General features: G+C 49.0%; 1 protein-coding gene across 1 annotated transcript in view; it reads right to left on the bottom strand.

Annotated features, from left to right (window-relative positions):
* Positions 1-1584: 1584 nt before the first annotated feature.
* The window catches only part of Galnt9 (polypeptide N-acetylgalactosaminyltransferase 9), an 83977-nt gene continuing 63654 nt past the window's right edge, over positions 1585-21907 (bottom strand). The window contains exons 6-11 of the mRNA XM_021162920.2: positions 20686-20803; positions 8508-8693; positions 7362-7499; positions 5006-5101; positions 3591-3758; positions 1585-2431 (exon numbers count right to left, since the gene is read on the bottom strand). Coding sequence (XP_021018579.1) covers positions 2285-2431; positions 3591-3758; positions 5006-5101; positions 7362-7499; positions 8508-8693; positions 20686-20803 — 853 coding nt within the window. The 3' untranslated portion in view covers positions 1585-2284. The remainder of the gene's footprint in view (positions 2432-3590; positions 3759-5005; positions 5102-7361; positions 7500-8507; positions 8694-20685; positions 20804-21907) is intronic.

Here is a 21907-nt window from a genome sequence, read left to right as displayed (position 1 = left end):
TAGTGTCCTTGCTGAGTCTGGTATCCCAGACTCAGGACGGGGTTGTGACACTTCCTTTCCTGGAAAGTAGAAAGTCAGACTTGCCGGGCGTGGTGGCACACGCCTTTAATCCCAGAACGTGGGAGGCAGAGGCAGGCAGATTTCTGAGTTCGAGGCCAGCCTGGTCTACAAAGTGAGTGCCAGGACAGCCAGGGCTACACAGAGAAACCCTGTCTCAAAAAACAAAACAAAACAACAAAAAAAGAAAGTCAGACTCATGGCTGTCTAAAGTCTGGGCTGCTCAGTGAATACAGTTATAGGGCAGGCCTGTGGCAGAAGGAGGCTCTGTTGTATAGAAATCACCCTGCTGAGGCTGGCGAGATGGCTCAGCGGTTAAAAGCACTGACTGCTCTTCCGAAGGTCCTGAGTTCAAATCCCAGCAACCACATGGTGGCTCACAACCACCTGTAATGAGATCTGATGCCCTTTTCTGGTGCTGTCTGAAGACAGCTACAACAAAATAAATCTTTGGGTTGGAGCGAGCAGGAACTGAAAGAGCAGAGTCGACTGGGAGCAGAGTTGACTGGGAGCAAGCGGGGCCAACCTGAGTGAGCAGAGGTTCTAAATACAATTCCCAATGACAAGAAGGCTCACAACATCTGTACAGCTACAGTGTACTCAAATACACAAAATAAATAAATAAATAAATAAATAAATAAATAAATAAATAAATAAATCTGAGAGAGAGAGAGAGAGAGAGAGAGAGAGAGAGAGAGAGAGAGAGAGAGATCACTCTGCTCACTCAATGGAGAGGCATAGGAAGCCAGCAACTGGCCCATAGTTCCACCCTCTGTGAGACCATCAGAGAGGTCAGGAGGCTTCTGCGTAGGTAGAGCTGGCTGGTTTTCAGCAGCCGCCAGTGAGTAGTGAGTTCTGATGGCTGATGTCTGGTGGGTGTTAAGTCTTTAGCCACAGCCAGTCTTCAAAGTGCTTCCTCCTAGCAAGGGACAAGTTGCTCTCACTGCCCTTTGCTAGGAAACATGGCTGCTCAGAGTAGTTTGGCAGCCCTGGAACGACCAGGGGTTTAGGGTAGTGGCCATAGCTAGAACCCCACCACAAGCACACCTACCTCCACCTGCTTAGCCAGCTTGGCCCCTTGACAATGCTTGGTAATGGCCCTGTGGTGACTGTAAATAGAGCAAGATGGGCCATGGTGTCCTGGGGCCACTGTCTGTGAGGACAACTCTCATACAACTCTCCTGCTTGCTGTATCTTAGAAACTCTGGCTTTCAGGTGCATGCAGGTACAGCTGTCTAGTGACAGGCCACATTTTCCAGCTCTGCCCAGCAGGCATAGTGACATAGGCAAACAGTTCTCAAGGCTATGCCTCCATGTCTATCTTCCCCCTCACCAGCTGGGCATCCACATAGCAAGGCCAGCTCTCCTGGACTACAAGAGTGAACATATTCTAACAAAGTGTCCATGTTGGAAGTGTTCTATAAAATTCAAGACATTAAGAGCCACGCAGTGTGATCTTCACTTTGTGCCGCAGCTCAAATGCTGCAGCCACAAATGATCTCAGACAACAGGTATGGCTGTGTGCCAATAAAACTTTATTTATAAAACAAGTGAGGGGCTGGAGGGGTCATTTGATGATGCTTGCTGTAGAAATGACAGAGCAACAAGAGACTCGTTTCCCAGGCTGAGACCCGCGCCCAGTGAGTGCCTAGCTGTCCCTTGGGAAGAAAAGTGGACCGAGTCTCATCCCCGTGATCTCTTCCCATTGCCTTGTTACCAGAACACAAGCGGTCACCCTTGAAGATCGCCTTAGGTTACGGTGAGGTTGAGCAGGCGAGCCAGGCTCGGACCTGCTAGGACAGGGTGCTTGGTGTGAGGATGCACCTGCCCTCAGCACTGAATAGCTGAGTCTATTTGTTTCCATATGGGTTATGTACAGTGACTTAGCACATGCGTGGCGGCTATCCTCATAGCCGGTTGGGGGAACACTGTAGAAAAGGCACGTGATTTGGCATGAGTGTGCGCCGTCCTCAGATGTCCTCCCTCGGGCAGAGCTGCCTGTTCCACAAAAGTTTGGTTCCTAATGCAGGCTGGAGCTGCTATTCCAAGGTCTCTGCGATCCCTGGTGACAGAACCCAGCCCTGAGGTGTGCAGGGCCCACATTGCTCTTGAGTCTGTGGGGGTGGGCAAGAAGTTCCCATCTTGGCTCCACCCCAGGACCTTCTGAGTTCCGGAACACTCACGAGTCCAAGAGCCCGAATGTGTGGAGGTGGGCTGAGGGCAGAGGTCAGTGCCTGGCGTGCTTGATCCAGTTTCGGATCATCCACTTCTGCCCCGAGCAGCGCTGTACTACTAACCGCAGCCCAAAGTTGGCATCTTTAGACATCTCTACCTCCAGACACCGACCTGTGTCTCGGCTCACGATGGGACCGCTCTGTAGGACAGGAGAAAGAGTCAGCTTGGGAGAGTCCAGGATGTGTTGCTGATGAGGGGTGATCCTAACCGTTTCCTGGTTCCTGCACTACCACTGTAAAGACACAGGAACCTGTCTCCCTGGATTACCTGTATCTCCTCTTCCCCTCTTCAGTTCTTTGGGGTTCAAAGATCTCCTAAGAACACATGTAGGGTCCCCAAGACTGCCCTTTCCCTTGGTGCCCTTTAGTCCTTTTTAATCTATCTATCTCTGTGGCCCCCAAACATTGTGAACCCTGGCTTAAGTCTGGTGACTTTGGCGCCATCTTCAGCAGGTTCTCTGTGCTGGCCCTCACCGTCTACCTAGCCAGCCTTCTGGGAACCTTAGAGCCTCAGTGGCTCAGCAAGCAACAGTGGCAGCTCCTCCCTACAGCCAGAGTAGCACCTTTCTGACCCTACATATTGCTCATGATGGCAGAACAACACACAAGGGATCCTCTGTGTGGGATCCCTAAAGGCTCAGGGCCGGCTGGTGCTGAGTGGGTCGGGGTGCCCAGGAAGGGATGGTGAGAGGGCTGGACCTGGATCAGGGCCCAGAGACTCAGAGGAGCAGAGCTTGAGTTAAATGAAAGGCAGTGGGGAAAAGGTTATATTCAGAGCCCAGTACATCAGAGCCCTGAGGAGTTCTAGTAGCCAGGGCTAGTCTTAAACCCATGCCCTCTCTCTGTCTGAGTCCAGGTGCTGAGGCAGGCAAGGCTGTGCCCCTCTCTTCCTGTGTGACGCGGGGCCAGTTTTACAAACTTTCTGTGCAACAGGGCATAAGGTGATCAGTCTTGACTATCAACCTGCTTTGATTGAGGAGTGTCTACGGTGGTAAAGCATACCTCTGCATGTGTCTGTGAGGGTGTTTGCAAGAGGTTAACCAGACAAGGGCGGCCATCTTACACCTCACAGGCTGGGGGTCCTGATGAATTAATTGACAGATGGAAAGAAGGAAGCCAGCTGGTTCCAGCTGGCTCCCTCCTTCCCTTCCACTGCCATGTGAGCTGCCCTGATCTGCCACTATGGTGAGCCCTTTGAAACCATGAGCCAAGATAAATCTTTCCCTTCAGCTGTTTCTCTCAGTATTTACCACAGCCGTGAAGTCTGACTTTCCAGGGCTGTTAGCCCCGCCCACTGACCTGGGTGAAGTCCCATAGCCTCTGCGTAGGCCTGGCTACATCCTCACACTTCTTCAGGGTGGGCATGCGTCCCCGGCCGTCATCTACCAGACACTTGGAGTCAGGCAGAAAGGCGGTAGAGCCCAGGGGTCCCAGCTGCAGGAGACCTTCAGCACTGTAGCGCACCAGCTGGGGAGACAGTGGGAGCTGTGAGCAGATACCCTGATCCTGAAACCAAGGTATTTATCTATGCCCTGGCCTTCATCAATATCCAAGCCCACAACTGTCTTCTCTAGCAGGAGAACGGGATCTTGGTGTGGCCATGTCTACTCTGGTCATGGCATGAGGCAGCTTTTCAGGTGCTCATATCCCAACAGCACAAGCTTGCTTTCTTGGACCTGGGAAAATGGTGTCAGCCCCCTGGAGAGACTGGAGAGACAGCATTTACATCTCCACTGAACGCTCCTTTTGCCCTCAGAGGCCACTGTGCTGAAAACCCACTGGAAGAGATCAGTCCAGGGAGATGAACAAGGCCACTACAGCGGAGGGTCATGGAGGAACAGCCCTCTCCCATTCACTGGGGCCATTGTCTCAAAGCAGGCATCTTGCCATCTGAAATTAAGAAGCTCCAAGAGACTGTCTGTCTCTATCCATGTTGGAGGGAGTAAAACCAGAGGCCCAGAGAAATCCAGGTCTTACCCCACATGAATGCTCATGAATGAGGCTCAGGATCAGAGCTCAACAGCTGCTGGGCAGGTGACACTATCAACAGCAGCAGAGTAGGATTCACTGGTGGCTGGGACCAGCCTCTTAGAGGTACACAACCCCAGCTCTGAGTGGCACACGGCTCTTAGTCAAGTCTGACGAGCCTTGGGGCTCCCCTAACAAGAAGGGAATGGAAACAACTGTTCGGGCTCAGAGAGATGGCTCAGCAGTTAAGAGTACTGACTGCTGCTCTTCCAGAGGTCATGAGTTCAAATCCCAGCAACTACATGGTGGCTCACAACCATCTGTAATGGGATCTGATGCCCTCTTCTGGTGCATCTGAAGACAGCTACAATATACTTACATATAAATAATAATAATAATAATAATAATAATAATAATAATAATAAAACAAAAAGATAACTGTTCTCCTCCACGACTAGGCAGCATCTCATTGTGACTCCCGTTTAATCCGCAAGACCGTCAGGGACAGTAGGTGCTGTCCCTGTCCCACTCAAATGGTGAAGAAACTGAGGCAGGGGGCTGTTCACGACTTGCCAGGGCCCATTTGACCCAAAGGGCTTGTTTTAAAACGTATGGCACCGGCTGCCTTCCAGAATTCTAAGATGCTCCAGCCTCCTCTGAGCTTGGCCCCAACAGCACAGGGGTTTGCTGTGACCTATTCCATGCCTACCTCTCCCCCTTCACTGTGAGGTCTAGATGTTGCCCACCTGTGAGGACATGCCATGGCAGGGGTAGAGGATGGCTCGGTCATCGTCTTCTGCCCCCTGGTCCAAGCAGTAGCCGCTAGCTTTGCTGTTTCTCACCTGTATCCAGAAGTAACGGAAACTTCAGGTCATGGAGGAGGCTCCCAAGGTTGAGGGAAGGCTCCCAGGAGCTCTCCCACCCTGTCTCCCACTTTGTAGCTCGCTGTGGGCTGCCTGTGTGAGACAGGCATGAACTTTACATACAGACTTGGCATCTGCCTGGGGTAGGCAGATATATGGTGCCTAGGGAGGAGGTGGAAAAGTACAGGTGTAGCAACTCTGACTCCCCAGGCAGCCTGGAAAGATATGGCTATGCTTGTCACATAAGCATATGCTCTGTGCGTATATGGACGGTTAGCTGGGCCCCAGTATGTGAGGCTGGATTTGGTTAATAGAATGGCTTCTGTTACTAGCTCAGGGACATCCCTGTGCTAACGTCTCCTCCTGTGCAGATGCAGTGGCTATTCTGCCTCCAAGACACTTTGGTTAAGGAGTATAGTACAAGTGACCGGGTACAGCCTATAGCTGTGAACCTGGGAGTCAGTTGCAGGTTCCCTGGGGCACACACTTGGAATGCTCACTCTAGCTCCCCGCTGATCTCTAGTCTCTGTAACAAGCACAGAGGGGCACCCACTGCAGCCCCTGCCCATCAGAACAGTGGTGACCTTGGTCTCTGACCCAGGAGAGCTGTGTTCTGTTTCACTCCACTGGGTTTCAGGCTGTGGAGTTTGCAATAAGTCAACCACAGAGCACAGCTCAGTGTCCACGTGAAAGGACACGTGGGCCTGACCCTAGGGTTAGAAAAATTCTAGGGTCTCAGCATCTAGGGTTGGGTATGGATCCCACAGTTGGCGCAAGTGGGAAGGACAACACAGGAGAGCACCTGCTTCATCTCCATTTGAACTTCCAGAAAAGCCCATAGGCTGGATCTGACTAAAGGGTTACCAAGGGGTGATGGTTCTGCAAGGACTGCCCACCAGGCCCCTCAACCCTACCCCTGAGTGTTGTCCCAGGGCTAGCCTGTCCATAGGGAGGCTGGGCTGCCCTCATGCCGTTGAGAAGCTGGGAGCAGGGTGTTGCTGCTGTCTGTGGGAATGCCTTCCATTCTCTCTGCCAGTTCTATAGTCAGACCTTAGATTCCAGACCTGGGTTAACACAGAGCCTTCTCTTCAGATTTAGAGAGAGCCCTGTGTACAACTGTGCACTCGGAAACTCAGGCTGACACATGAGTCTTGGTACAGCTGATGTTCCTGTGCTCAAATGTACACGCATGCACTGTGGTGTGAATGTAGCTATGTGGAACCAGTGCACAAATGTGTGCCTTTCCATGTTTCATGGGAGGTTTTGTACATGGATGAAAGTGAGTGTTTGGGGATCTCCACGTGCACGAACAGGAACAGTATGTACCTGCGTGTGCACACCTGTTACACGTAGGTGTAGATATGCTTCAGTATGTGTTTGTATGGCCTGATGCACTGGTATGCATATTATGAACTTATGCATAATATACACATACACACACATGCGAGTGAATGAGCGCAGGCTGTATACATGTGTATGTATATGTATATACATATATATATATTCACATATTCATACATGTATGAATGCATGCTCCTGTGTAATAATGTATTTACGCACGCACACATGCACCTTGATATGAATGCATGTGAATATATGCGCAGATGTGTGCAGATTGATATGTGATGGGCATGTGTGTGGTTTTATGCATTTGTCAGCACGTGTGAGATTGCTTGTCTACATACACATGTCTGTTTATACATGTGAGTGTGTATACACTGTCCTATCTATTTGGGTATATTTCTTATAACAGTTTATTTCTGCCAGGCACTGCAGTGCACATCTTTAATCCCAGCAGGAAGATCTCTGTGAGTTTGATACCAGCACGGCCTACATTGAAAGTTCCAGGACATCCAGAGCTATATTGAGAAACCTTATTTCAAAAAAATTAATTAATTAATTAATTAATATTCTTTTTTTGTGGGGGGGCACACTTGTCATGGTATGCATATGGAGGTCAGAGGGCAACTTGAGGGAGTTGGTTTTCTGCTCCTACCTTATAGGTCTCAGGGATCAAACTCAAGTCACACTTGGCCACAAGCACCTTCACCTGCTGAGCCATCTTACGGGTCCATTTATTTGGGTATAGTTTTGCACGCAAATGTGTAAGTATGCTTCCATGTGGGTTCAATAGTAATTCTCCTTATAAACACGGATATAATCATGTCATTTTGTGTCTGCACACATCTGCTGGGCAAAAAGCCCACCACCCCAGCAGGGCCCTGTTCAGAGGCGGTACCTCTCCGTACGTGAGGGTGTTGTTGTAGATCCTCATCTCGGGGTACACGTTCTCCAGGTACCATTTAAAGCTTCGGCATTTTAACTTCTGGCGCAGGGCCAGCCTCTCGGACACATCCCCAAAGTCCACTCCTGGGTTCTACGGGACACAAGCAGGCAGGACAGGGTAAGTGTTGCAGATCCATGCTATCCTGTGGGGGAATCATGGGTCCTGCAAATCCACATATCTCCTCCCTAGCTATGACTACACAGCAGCTCTGCTGAGTTTGTAGTCCTTCAAGTGAATTGTGGCGCCTGAATTGCTGTGCAGACTTTCTGGGTCCTGAGCCATCATCATGTACCTCCCTCCAGTTTGACTGAGTGGAGCTGCAGTAGTGAGTTTTATGTGTGAGGTTCCCATGATTGGCTGTGATGTCCTCTGTTCCCTTCCAGTGTTAACAGAGATATAGTTGTGTATTCCCTAAATCAGCTTGTGTTATAGACAACGGGATCTTTAGGTTTTGCCTCTACTATACTAAGACTAAACATTCTACTGGGATCCTGATCCTTGAGGCTGGAGGAAACCTGAAAGTAGACCTTGCAGGTCCTGGGTTAAGGTGGTCAGTCTTCTGTATCTCAGCGGTGTCGCAAGGGATGCAGGGAGGCCCACTACAGACCCTCCACATGATTATCCAAATGACGGCTGTGCTGCCACCTCAGTGGAGGTGAGCCAACTTAGGAGGGTGAAGAGAGACACTTAAAAAGGTTAAGTAGGCCAGACATGGTGAGGCACATCTTTGACCCCAGCCCAAGAGGGAAAGAAGCAGAAGATTGTGAGTGTAGACCAATAGCAGACTACTGAAGAGTGAGACCCCATTTAAAACAAGAAAGCACACACATGCCCTGAATCAGGGGAGCACTGGGGTGAGGCCTGGATCATGGATGACCTTAACTTTTGGTGGCTACTTGTGCTTGGAATGGTTACCTATAGGGAGGTGAAGGTTGTGGTCACTGTGGCTGAACCAATGCAAAGAGAGCGCTACCATGCAGGGGAGGCTGCCTGGATGTGGCCCAGTGTCCCAGAATCCCTCACTTCAATTCCTTCCCTAGGGTCTACAAACTTCCCTGTATCTGACCTCCCCACCCAGTGTCATGAATCCTGCCTTACTGTCATGGGGATATTCCATGCCATGTACACGTGGGACTTGAAGTCGTCCATCCACACCTCGGCCGCCCTCAGCGCGTTACGCTTGGCGTAGTAGTCGATGTCGTTGTTATATGGCTTTTTGGTACGCTCAATGTGGGCCACGCGGGAGCAGGGGAGTACCTCCATGCTGCCACCACACTGCCATACCTGGGGAGAGAGGAATGGACCTGGTTAGAGGCCTAGCAGAGGCCACCCAACATGCCAGGTAACCCAGCAAACAATGGGAGGGTGCCCGAGCTGCCGGAATCCAGACACTTTGGATTTGTTAAGAGAAAGGTGTCTAAAGGAGAAGCCATGGACTATAGGCTGTATCCACCAGGACTTGGGCATGAGGTTACCTCCCCTGCTGGGATTTCCTGTCATGCCTGATTTATCTTCCATGTCGTATGACCATGGATTTGTTGTGTGACCCATCCACCTCACTCAGTGTTCTGAGTAGGGACTCTCAATGACTACATTTTGACAGCCCAGTTTGCCAGTCGACCTAAGGCTAATTTGAATAAAAAGAGGTACCTTTTTATTCAGCTACCTAACAGCAGCTGAATTGGAAACTGAAAACCTCCCACCCCAGCCCCTGTCCTAAAGTCCTGTTCATTTTTAGATGCTTTCTTCCCAGTGTGTGGTGCTGTTTTGATAGGCCTGGAAATATCAAGAGGAAGGACTGGGATGCAGGAAGTAAGTCGCCAGGCATAAGGCCTGCTTCCTGTTATACTCCTGTTATATATACTTCCTATATACTTCCTGTTATACTCTACTTCCTAGTCAACCATGATGTGAATTCCCACTTCATGATCCTGACACCAAAGGTACACTTACTTCCATTGCAAAGCCTTCTCCGTCCGACATGAGGGACGGAGCCTATGAGCCTGTGCATCCAAGTAAATGTTTCCTTACGTAAGCTGTTGCTGTGGGTGTTTTAGTCACAGGGAACTGAAGACAACCTACAGCCTCTGGTACCCTAAGCAAACACATGTATCCAATAGAAGGTGGAGTAGTTTGCTTTCTCAGCAACAGCAACAGACCCTGAATCCCTTCACCATCTACTGCTCTGCAGTAGAAATGGGTTTCAAACTCCAGGTCCAAGCACAGGCTTGCCCTACTCGTTTCTATTAAGCTTAGCTCTCCCCAGCTAATCTCCATGATGGTCTCAAGCTGGTCTAGCATGTGGCTCATTTGTGTTGCTTTCTGTCTGCCCAGGAGTGGGATGGCTACACATGTGCGTGTTATTTGGATCTATCTCCTCCAGCATGGAAGAAGTTAAAGTTTCCCTCATTTCCCACTAGCTGAGGACCAAGCCCTCTCAATACACAAACCCGTAGGGGACATTTAATTTTCAAACCATGACACAGTAATAAAAACAAGAGAAAAGCCAAGAAATTCTAGATAATGAGGACATATTCAGTTGCTAGACATAATGTATTTTATAAAACAATGAGGTAAAGGAAGCTCAAAACAGATATGACACCCACACACATACACCCACACACATACACACATACACACATACATATATACATACACGCACATACACACACATATACACATATACATACATACATATACATACACAACACATGCATAGACACACATATATACACCAAACCACACATGTATGTATATACACAAACACACATACACACACATACACATAGACACACACATATACACATACACACATACACACAGACATATACTTATATACACATACACACATACATATACACTTATATATACATACATACATATGTACATACACATATATACACACACATATATACACAAAACCACACATGTGTATGTAAAAACATACACATACATGCACACATACACATAGACACACATACACATAGACACATACACATACAGACACACACACATAGATACATACACATATAGACACACACACATATAGACAAACTCATTCACAAAATTATCTGTGCACACATATATACACATCAACATACACATTTTTATATATAGATACACATATATACAAAACCATGCATGCACATGTTTATACACAAACACACACGTATATTTATACCAACACAGACATGCATATTTACCACACACCAAATGCACACCACATACTGACACACATGCATACACACCACACACACTAATACACACATATATACACATACTCAGAGTGTATGGCAGAAGCTGTTGTTCTTGTGACAAAGGATGGAGGAATCTCTATTTTAAAACAATGGAAAGGCAATTAGAACCTCACTTCTGTACAAGCATGTACCGCACACTGACCGAGATCTCAGAGTGGGAACTCTGGTGCCAACAGGAAGGTATTTAGAGGGCTGATGGCTTCAAGTTATCCCTCCAGAAAACACCAGGAAAAGCCCGGTGCCCAGAATGTAAGCCAGATGCAACAGGGAGGGGCTTCCCAACCACACAGGGAGCTGATATCCCTGAGGGCAGAACAGCTCTTCAACCAGCCAGAGAAGGAGGGGCAAGCAAGCAAAGCCAGCCAGGGAGGGAAAAACATATGGTGAACACTTGCACACAGTGTTCAGACTCATTCAAAACCACAGAGCTATGTCCTCAGTGTCTGTCAGAGTTGCAGAAAATAAAAATGACAGCTGATCAGCCCCCACATGTCACAAGGCTTGAACAGTGGCTTTCCTCAGGCATTACTGCCAAAGAAAATATTCCATACACCACACACATACACACACACACACACACACACACACACACACACACAGAACACACAAACATACACAGCACATTCCACACACACACAAATACAATACATATATACCATACACATATGCACATACCACACACAAATATGTATACACATACACACATACCACACAAATACATATATGCCCAAAGACCACCCTGTATACCATATGCATGCACATGCATAGACATATATCTCTCACATGTATGCAGACATATCACACATGTACACATACCACACATACACAGATACCACACTCATTCCACATATGTACGTATCACACATATATTACAGTCTATATATAATGCATGTACATATATCACATGCACACATACGTGCATACATGTGCACATTGAAATATTACACACATAAACATACAAATATCCTTCTGGGGGCAGAAAAGGGGACTAAGATTTATATCAAAAGCTTTATAAAGTTCATCTGACTGAGTAACTCCATTTTCAGAGACATGTTACAAGGGGTAACTGAGCTGTTATAATAAGAGAATTCAGACCAAGCGGTCCCTTCCAGGCTGGTGATAGAAAGAAGCCATAAGTGCCTGTCTGAGGATGTGGAAGAGGATGAGAAATATGGATACATGTTTGCAGCAGATGTGTTGTTCCAGTAGATCACCCCAAGGATATCTGCAGAACCAAACCAAAGACACAGACATAAATAACATCACACATGACCTACCGCATGCAAGTGCACACTCACATCCACAAGTGGGCTCTGAGCGGGGGCACACCTGTCGCTGACAAACTGGGCAATTCCAATTCTACTTGAGCCAGTACGCCTCCCCCCAGGCCCTGCTGCATCAGGCCGGTTTCATAAAGGGAGTAAAACAGTGTTTAAGAGGGGGCAAGGGTCTATCAGAGCCATCGTGAACACCCACAGTGTTTAATCCTTAAAGAGGTCCAGGGTTAGTTCTCATGGGCTCCTCTACAGGCTGAGATAGCTGGTGGTGCAGAGGAGTGAGCAGAGTCCAGCTTGAATGCAAGACTCAGGAGGCATCTTTGAAGACACCGTGCCTGAGATGCTTCTGCTCATGAGGTAGCAGATACCCTTCATCCTCCTCTGCCAGGCAACGCCTGCTCCCCGCAGCTGGGGCTTGTGGATATGTTGATAATTGGCAGGCGAGGGTACTCAGCTTGTGGCTACTCTTGTCTAACACCCAGACAGCAAAGGGCCCCTCTGCCCTGACTCACACAGGCATTCTTAGTGAAGACTGCAGCTATATGGCAGCCATAGTGTGTCCAGGCTAGCCCTGCTCCCTGCATGGTAGAGTTGACACATAGCCGGTGCCCCTAGAAAGCTCTTGGCAGCCTGCAGCAGTTAATGTCAGAGCTGTTGGAAGCAGGGCACCCACTTGCAGAGGAGCAGCTGAGACACCCCGATATAAACAGTGATGTTGTGGTAATGATCTCAGATCTGACACAACTCTAAGTTACTCTCTCGGCCCTTGTCACCTTGGGTTGAAGTCTGATACTGAAGGAAAGATGAAATTTCAAGACCTGTAAGTCATATAAAGTACTCAGAAATTGCTGGTTGTTTGTGAGCCTAGATGCTGCCTGGGACTGAGAAAAGAGAAAAACAAACCTGGGTATGCCCCGTAGTTAAAACATTCCTGGGAACAGCTTGACCTTAAAGATAAAGAGGAATGTGAGGACATAACAGGGCTATCTAAACTGAGTCAACAACTCACAGAACTCTGACACCCTGCACGTACATGTAATTTTTCTGCTGATGTTTGAATAAGCCAATAGTGTGCTGCTATGCTGAATTCCACACCCCTAAGCCCCTTACCCCATAAAACCCCCTAGCTTTCGAGCCTTGTGGCCGACATCCGTTATCTCCTGTGTGGGATGCATGTCGGTCCGGAGCTCCGTAATTAAACGTCCTCATGTATTTACATCAAGATGGTCCTCCGTGATTTTTTGGGTGCACGCCGAATCAGGAATTGAGTGGGGGTTTCCCCACTAGGTCTATCAATACCCTCTTGGGACTCAAATATCTTGGGGAATTGCCTACTCCCTGCCTCAGACACACACCTCGCTTAGTTATAACCTGTGTCCTCTCCTCCCTCTTTTACTAGAATTTTGCTCTCATAAGGCCCAGAGACATAGCTCAGTGCAGAACATTTGCGTCTCCCAAGTCTAAAAGCCCTTGGTGTCACCATGGTGTATACAGCCAGTGACTCTGTAGCTCAGGAATGATACAGGACCCATCTAAAGTGGGTTGCAGCACTGGCTGGGAAGGGTAAGAAGAAGGGAGGGAGCAGACGCTTGTGGTATGTCCTGGGGCTTGCAGATAACATAATCTAGCGGGGAATCATGCCAGGGAAATGCATTCCCACGAGGAGCTCCCCTACCGAACAGAAAGAACTCTCCCCATGAAGCCTGCATGTGCTTTGGCCAAACAGAGCATGGAGGGGCTGAGGGATTTCCATGAGGAAGGCTGGGAACGTGGGAGAGCTCTAAGGCTGACATCTGAACAGAGACATAAAGGCTCCCATTTGGTAGGAGCTGGGCTAGCTGTGAGGCCCTGGTAGAGAAAAAGCATCTCAGAGGGACAGTGGGGTGTGTGTACCTGTTCAGGATGGTAGTTTGCAGCCACAGGTCTATGCCCTGCTCCCCATTCCCCGTTCTCACCGTCTCTGACCTGTGATTAATATGATGGCCCACACAGCCTTTCTAATCGACTCAATCCAATTAGAGGGACTCTGAGGTCTCTGAGGTCAATTTTCATCCCTGTGATTGTAGAAATACCAGCTGCACGTCCCCTAATGAGGAAAGTCCTGGAGCCAATTAGCGGGGGAAATGATTCTGCTTCGTCCATTAGGTTTAATAAAGGTCAGGACAAAATCTAACGAAGTCTGCTTTGGAAAGCCAGCCGCAGAGCAGAAGCTCAGACACTTGCTCCTGCACTGTAAACTACTCCATCCTGTACTGAGAATCACCGATGGTCCAGGACCCCCCACCAGGGACTGGCCCGAGCCTTAGAACTTCAAGACATGGTTTCTCTGCATAGCTTTGACTGTCCTGCAGAACTCACTCTATAGACTAGGTCGGCCTCAAACTCACAGAGATCCATCTGTTTCTGCTTCCCCAGTGCTGGGATTAAGATTAAAGGTGTGTGCCGCCACCACCAAGATGAGACCCTGTTCTTATTCTGAAGAGCCACTTTCAGAAAGTGCGTTCTAGGGTCTGGAATGGTAACTCAGTGGTTAGAGCATTGTACAGGCAAGAAGACTGTGACTGGAGGGAACATCAGTGGTCAGCTGATTGGTGCAAGAGGAGCTATGTCAAGATTGGGGAAACACATGGGGCTGGAGAGATGGCTCAGTGGGTAAGAGCACCCGACTGCTCTTCCGAAGGTCCAGAGTTCAAATCCCAGCAACCACATGGTGGCTCACAACCATCCGTAACGAGATCTGGCGCCCTCTTCTGGAGTGTCTGAAGACAGCTACAGTGTACTTACATATAATAAATAAATAAATCTAAAAACAAAACAAAACAAAAAAAGATTGGGGAAACACAGTCCATCAATTTGTACATAGGATTGCAGTAATTGGTGCACACGCCCTGGCCACACCCACTTTCTGGCTATTATAAGCAAACTGTTCATCTCGGTTTGTGAGTCACTGGGAGACGCTCTCCTGTGCTCCCCCCCAACGCCCCCCCTCCCCCCGCGCCCAGTGTGATAGCAACAGACTGAATTGGTAGCATGAAGAAAAGGCTATGGTAGTAAGACGGCAGGGGTAGCAGCAGCAGCTGTGACAAGAGTCAGGGACAAGAAGCAGAAACAACATGGTGGGGGTGGGGGATCGAGCAAAGGCAGGGGTGGGGGATCGAGCAAAGGCAGTGAGCAAGTCAGAACAGGTGGAGAGTCGGGACTGGAAAAAGGAAGAGAGAAGAGAGCCCTAGACAAAGAAGTATGGGCCCAGGTTGCTGGAAGAATTGCAGAGAGCTGCAAAGCTTTAAGGGCTAAGGATCCTGACATCCAACGTCTGAGAGCTATAACTCCTGTCACTCCGGGTCAAAGGGTCCCTGCACCTAAGGCGTGCTTGAGAGCTGTGGCACTAGCAGTTGGCACTCCAGCTGCTCTGAGCTGTCTGTCTGCTGCCACCATTTATTTACTGTGGCTAGAAGCTGAGGGTCACAGAAGCTGCCAAGTGCTTGGGCTGCTGGCAGTTAAGGCCCAGGGCAGTAAGCCTCCAGCTAGAGTGTCCAGAGAAAAGTGGTTCTGCCTTCTGAAGGGCCTGGAGCGGAGCCACTGCCTTCTGGGTCTGCCAGTCCAGTACTCAGGCCTCAGGAAATATAGGGCCCAGAATGCCCTGGAAGAACATCTCCTTTCTATTTAGGATTTCTAGGTAGAGCAGAAGGGTGGGGACTGCTGCTGGTCACACTGAGGACATTTCCCCTGTGTGTGCATTCACGCATGTGTCCCCCACGGCCTCTCAGGATGGGGCTGCATCCTGAGGTGAGCATTTTGATTATGAGGTGTCACCGTCCTCCCCAGCATGGATCTCAGCCTCAGTGATCAATCACACCAGAGTCCATGAATACGTTCTCTGTGACAGGACGATAGGTCCTTGGAGACACCCCAGCCATATCCAAGTTCTCACAGTGGGTGGTGGCAATGGGCCCTAGACGGTCAGAGGCATTATCATCCAGTGGGGTGGGCAGTGGGACTCTCAGACTTGGGAGGTGGGTGGCTAATCTGGATTGTTGATTTGAGACTGAGAATCACCTCTGAGCCTGTCTGTGAGGAAATTTCTCAGTTGGGTTAACTGAGGAGGGAAGGCAGCACCATCCCATAGGTTAGGGCCACAGAGTAAATAGAAAAGAAAGCAGCTGAGAGCTGATGTCCATCTCTGCATCCTGACCAGGGGACACAGTGTCATCCGCTGCCTCACACTCCTGCCGCCATGACACCCCCACCATGATAGACTGCACTTTCAAGCTATAAGCCAAAACAGACCTTTCCTTCCTTCCTCCCGTAAGTTGTTTTTGTTGGGTATGGAGGCCTGTGTAGAGTCCAGGGACATAGCACAGGAGTCCACCAAGACACAAGACCTGGGCGTGGCAGCTGCTGTCACTGAAGATGGCAAAGGCCCAGCTCTCCTGAGCCATCATGAATATGGACTCCTTACCTGGTCACCTCTGCTCACTCCTGACTTCCCTTTGTCTTTAGTTCCAAGTACCCAGCAAGAGAAGACCTTGACCCTCACCCACCAGCAGTTCCCAACAGCCGCTAACCATCCCTGTCCTGTCTGTCCTAAGCCACAGGCATCCTGTGATGTGTCAGTCAGCAGTGATGCCTTGCTACCACTGTCATCTCCATTGTCTTGCCATCTTTAGCTTGGGTCTGTCCTGACTCCTTGTTTGCTTCCGGACTATCCGGACACCATGAATGAGGTGGGTGATGGGGCTGCCCTGGATCTCTCTGCTAGAGAGTCCTCTTTGTCCACACACATGTGCTGGACTCAGTGATCATCTTGGGGTCACTGTGAGGAGCAGGAACATAGCCTGAAGGGTCAGAAAGATCCACATTGATCTGGGCAAAACAGCTTCCGTGATTGCTACTAACTGCAGAGATGTCTGTTCCCTGGCAATTTCTAGAACCACCCCCCCTCCCCACGGAGGAGCCATTTTCCATCAATTATTCTTTAATTCTAGAGACATGTTTAGAGAACACTCACATTTGGGAAGACTAGAGATGGCTCCTATGGACTCTCTAAGATGAAGTACCTCAGCAGGGGGCTGCCCCCACAGTTAAAGGGTCCTGGAGCCACATAGATGTCTGATGGGAGCAAATTTGGTACCTTGAGGGGAGGGCAGCTCACCTTGCTTCCTCTCCATGGGCCAGGCCTGTTGCCTGTCTCCCACACACGCCACCCTGTTAAGTTTGGGGTTCCATCCAGGACTCTGGGTCCCCGGATAAGTATGGTTCCTTCCTGAAGAGCCCTTTGGAATTCAGACTCCAGTCTTTAACAATGAAAACAGAGAGCCCTGGGCTCAGCCCTCCAAGCCTTAGGGGTTAGACAGGAAAACAGAGCTTCTTGGCAGTAGCCTGGCTCAGAGGAGAGCTGGCTTTCCTCCTGCCTAGCCCCACAGGGTTGTGTAAGTGTGCTGTGTCAGCCGGCCCCACATCTCTCCCTTCCTTCTTCTCTGATTTATTTTATCTTGCAGAAACTGTCTGTTTCCATGCAGGCTCCCCTAAATGCACTCAGAAATAAAAATAGAATATACACATTAGGCTCACTTGTGTGCTTCACACATGACTGGTGTGAGTGACACACAGTCTTGCAGCAAGGGAGACTGCGATGGCACCCTCTTCAATTCTGTGTGCAGATCTCCGTAAAGAATAACCTCTGGGTGGAGTCACGCTCTTGTCTCTTCCCTTAGTGGTTAATTCAGTGGGGCAGGGCAGGACTTACCCCTAGGGAGGTGGGTTTACCTTAAGATAACATATTTTCCTGATGTAGAAAAAACTCAAATCAGTAGAACTGATATTACAAAGAACTTGTTAAGAAATTGGCCTTGCTGGGCAGTGGTGGTGCACACCTTTGATCCCAGCACTTGGGAGGCAGAGGCAGGTGGATTTCTGAGTTTGAGGCCAGCCTGGTCTACAGAGTGAGTTCCAGGACAGCCAGGGCTACACAGAGAAACCCGGTCTTGAAAAACCAAAAAAAGACAAGAAAAGAAAAGAGTTTGCCCTTGTAGATATAACATCACAAGAAGTAGAATTTTAGTTAAGGGGTGGTGCTCTCCAAATACCCCAAAGATAAGTAGTATGCTAACTAGGCCTGTTAGAAGTAAACAAATTTACAATGCCAGAATATAAATGTTTGTTCACCAAGGTTGGCTAGCCATTAGACTCATTCCCAAAGACCATGCCTCTGACATGCTTGAGAGGACAATGCAGGGCCACAGCCAGTATGAAGTCCTGGTCTGACATAAAGCCCTCAGTTCCCTTCTAGGGAAAAGCATAATTCTGCCAGATGGGAAAGATGAGCCCAGATTTGAAAAGAAGAACACAGGTTTACTTAAGAAATTATTCTGAGGGTGGGGGTGGGGTGGCTGGAGAGATGGCTCAGCAGTTAAGAGCACTGACTGCTCCTCCAGAGGTCCTGAGTTCAAATCCCAGCAACCATATGGTGGCTCACGACCATCTGTAATGAGATCTGATGCCCTCTTCTGGTGTGTCTGGAAACAGCTACAGTGTACTCATATAAATAAAATAAAATAAAATAAAGAAATTATTCTGGTGACATCTTTGCAATGGAGAATCTCCCATCTGCTCAAGTGGCCAGACTTGCAGTCTTCTGTCTCTGTTTAAATTCTTTCAAGTGTAACCTGGGGCCAGGGACTAAAAGAAGTTTAAGGATGACTGTAACATGCATGAGCAGAAGTTTTACTTAGATTTTAGTAAAATCTATTAGTGGCCAACTTGTATTTGGCCATTAGCCTCAGTTGGCCACATGCTTTTGGGTAAAAAGCCTTTCCTTCATCTCTAAGAATGAAGAGAGATTTCTCAATGAAAAGGGCTATTATTTCTATAACATTCCTTCTCAGAATTCCAGCCCCTTAGCACAGTCCCTATGAATCATGAGTTCTGCCGGGTCTGCCTATCTTTGTGCATTCTGACTCAGAAAGATTCAACAATTCCCTTTCTTCTTCTTCTTTTTTTTTTTTTTTTTTTTTTTATCTGGGATGCTGGTCAGAGCCTAACTATACATTTCAACTCCCTAATGTAGGCTTAGGGCTTCCTTCCCCACGGTCTGGCTGGCCTCTGTGGATGCTTAACTTCTCTGTCCTCCTACCGACTGTGAGGTTTACAACTTACCTGTCCTTGGGTTTTCCTGTAAACTCTAAATCAACCTGAAGCTTTCCTCTGAGTCTGCTCTTTGTCCTCCAGGAAGTCAGAGCCTAGCACAGGCCTGCTACACACAGCCTCTGTCTCTGAGCCTTATTAGCCCAAGCAGAGCCCTGACCTCCAGCTTCCAAACCCAACCTGATTTTTTTCTTTCTCCCCTCCCGCCCCCCGCAAACCATGAACAAAACAAAGCATTGAACAGCCGTTCTCTCCATGAAGTACCGAGAACACAGATGGAGCAGCTGACGCTCAGGGAAGGCTACGGCGAGGTCTCTCTAAGTGATGGGGCTGCAGAGATGCTGAACTTGGAAGGGATTTCAGGATCTGCAGCATGCATCCACAGTCAGCCCCACACGAGACACCTCTGTCCTTCCAGATGCTCAAAACCAATATGGCGGGGAAGCTGCCTTCCATCCCCCACTCTACCGCCCACCACCGAACATAGCTGGCCTCTTTCAGGATAGCTCAGAGTCTGAGGAGCAAGCCCACTCCCCATCACTACCTCCTCAATTCTTCCCTCAGCTACATCTTGCCCTCTCTATGTAGCCTCTCCCATCCCGCAGATCAGAGGCATCCTGGAAGAAGGTCTCAGGAGCCTTGGAGTCTTATGTTCCATGTCCTGCTCTACTTACTAGGTGACCCTCCCATCTTTGAGGTATGACACACATACCTTGGTGGTGTCTCAAGCTGGCCCAGAGCCTTGCATTGGTCACTCCCTTGCCTGCTACATCAGCCCTGCTGTCCAGACTCCTGTGGCTCACTAGAGTGTTCCCCTAAATGTCTTTGTTGTGATTAATGCTCCTGCCTCAGCCCCTCCCTGCTTCAGTTCCTACTCCAGCTTCCCCTCTGAAGGACACACTTCCTTTTCTCTAATAATCACCTTCCCTAGAAGCCAGGATATGGAAAGGCAGGCCATCCTCTTCTTTTCCCTCTGTAGCCGTAAAATCTAGCTATGAGTGACCAGCACATCTGTTTCTGTTGGCTCCAAGAGGCCCAGTGACCTAGGGATACAGAGGCAAAAGCTCAGGGCAAGCCTGTGCCCACATCTGGCTCGCAGGGGTTGCATAAGGGCTCATGGCTTCTTGATCTCCATTCCACAACCTCTCTGCTTGAGGTCACAGTCTACCCTATGCTCAGTTCTGCCTGTCACCTCCACTGCAGGCTGTTCCAATGCTCCCCTCATAGGGGCACCTGTGCCTTCTGTTGATGCTCTGCCTTTTCCTGTAATCAAGGTGGTAGGTGCAGTGCGTTGAGCCGTATCCAGTTAGCTGGAAGACCAGTTTTTTCCCCCATGGTGTCCACCTGGGCTCCAAGGATGAGACTTTCCCAGGCAACCCCACCAGCCAATGCGCTCAACACAGAAAATGACAGTGTGGAGCACAGACAGACACAGGGCTCCATCTGCTTTGCAGAGCTTCACTTTAAAAGTGCTAGCAAGGATTCCACTGGGCATTTGTCTTGGCTGGGCTAACAGTCTTCCAAGCAACTTGAGCTCTCAGGCCCACCCTTGTAGACAGTCCTGGCTCTCCAGAGCATGCCAGCCCTGCGTCTACTCACCCGCATCCCCAGTTCAATGTTCTCTGCACCGTACACCTCCATGCCTGGGTCCAGCAGGCCAATGTCCCCGAAGTACTCCCGGTCCACCACAAATGAGCAGCCAATCATGGCAGGTGTCCTGGGGAAGGAGAGATGGAGAATAAGGCTGTCACCAGGGTCTGTCCCAGAACCCTATCTGCTTGTGAGACCACAACCTCTATGCCCTTCAGAATCCCCATGCTTCTTGTTCCTGCTGACATCAGTGAGCCCTGGGTATAGTGGGAAGCCATTTCTCCAGCTGCCATGGACCTGTCCTTGTATGCCTTAGGTTCTGGCAGAACAGTACAGACCAGAGTCTAAGAGCTTGGGTTTGGTTGTATGACTCCAACAGACACTGCTTTCCACAGGTCACACCTAGTCTTCCTTCTCCAGTGTTGTGTCTTGCTGGTGTGTACGGATTCGGGGTTACCTGGGCACAGTTGTGTACATTGTACACCCCCCCCCAGCTCCATGAACCTTTACTGATGTCAGTGTGAGTGACGAGCTCACAGCTATGCAGCTGCGGTGAGCAGACTGCCAGCTGCCACGTGATATTTCAGTTTAAACACACACACTTTAAAATGGCAGCGAAAAGCCTTTCAGCATTTTGTTGAAATCATGAATGAATATGTTCATTATCTAGGTACCAACAAAATCCATCAATGTCAGCCAGGCAATCGTGATGCATGCCTTTAATTCCAGAAGCACTTGGGAAGGCAGAGGCAGGTGGATCTCTGAGTTCAAGGCCAGCCTGGGTTTACACACAGGAACCCTGATTCAATAAAACAAAACAAAAAAACCAAAAAAACAAAAAACAAAAAAACAAAACCAAACCAAAACAACCCATCAATATGCATATCCCCAGGAAACAGTAGCATGGAGAAGCAAGAACGATAAAGGACCAGGTGGGGGTGGAGAGTGGTGGCCACCATCTTGCTGACACTTTGCATGTGTGGATGTATAGGCAAAGGGCGGAGTGTGTTGAGTCTTTTGGGAAGGATGAAAAAGACTGAAAAGATGGAGAAAGCAGCGACCTTATGTAGACCACAGGGACTGTGACCCACATAACAGACTCTGGCCTGCAGACCACAGGGGACATGAGGACTGTGACCCACATAACACACTCCAGGCTTCTAGGCTTTTCATGAAAGACTTTGCCTCAGCACAAAGGCATCCCTGAGCATCCAGAATTTAGTCTCTCCCA

The sequence above is a fragment of the Mus caroli genome, unplaced genomic scaffold (genome assembly GCF_978045245.1).
Source record: "Mus caroli unplaced genomic scaffold, Mus_caroli_1 scaffold_4, whole genome shotgun sequence".
NCBI lineage: Eukaryota > Metazoa > Chordata > Mammalia > Rodentia > Muridae > Mus > Mus caroli.
This window is presented reverse-complemented; position numbering and strand designations above follow the sequence as displayed.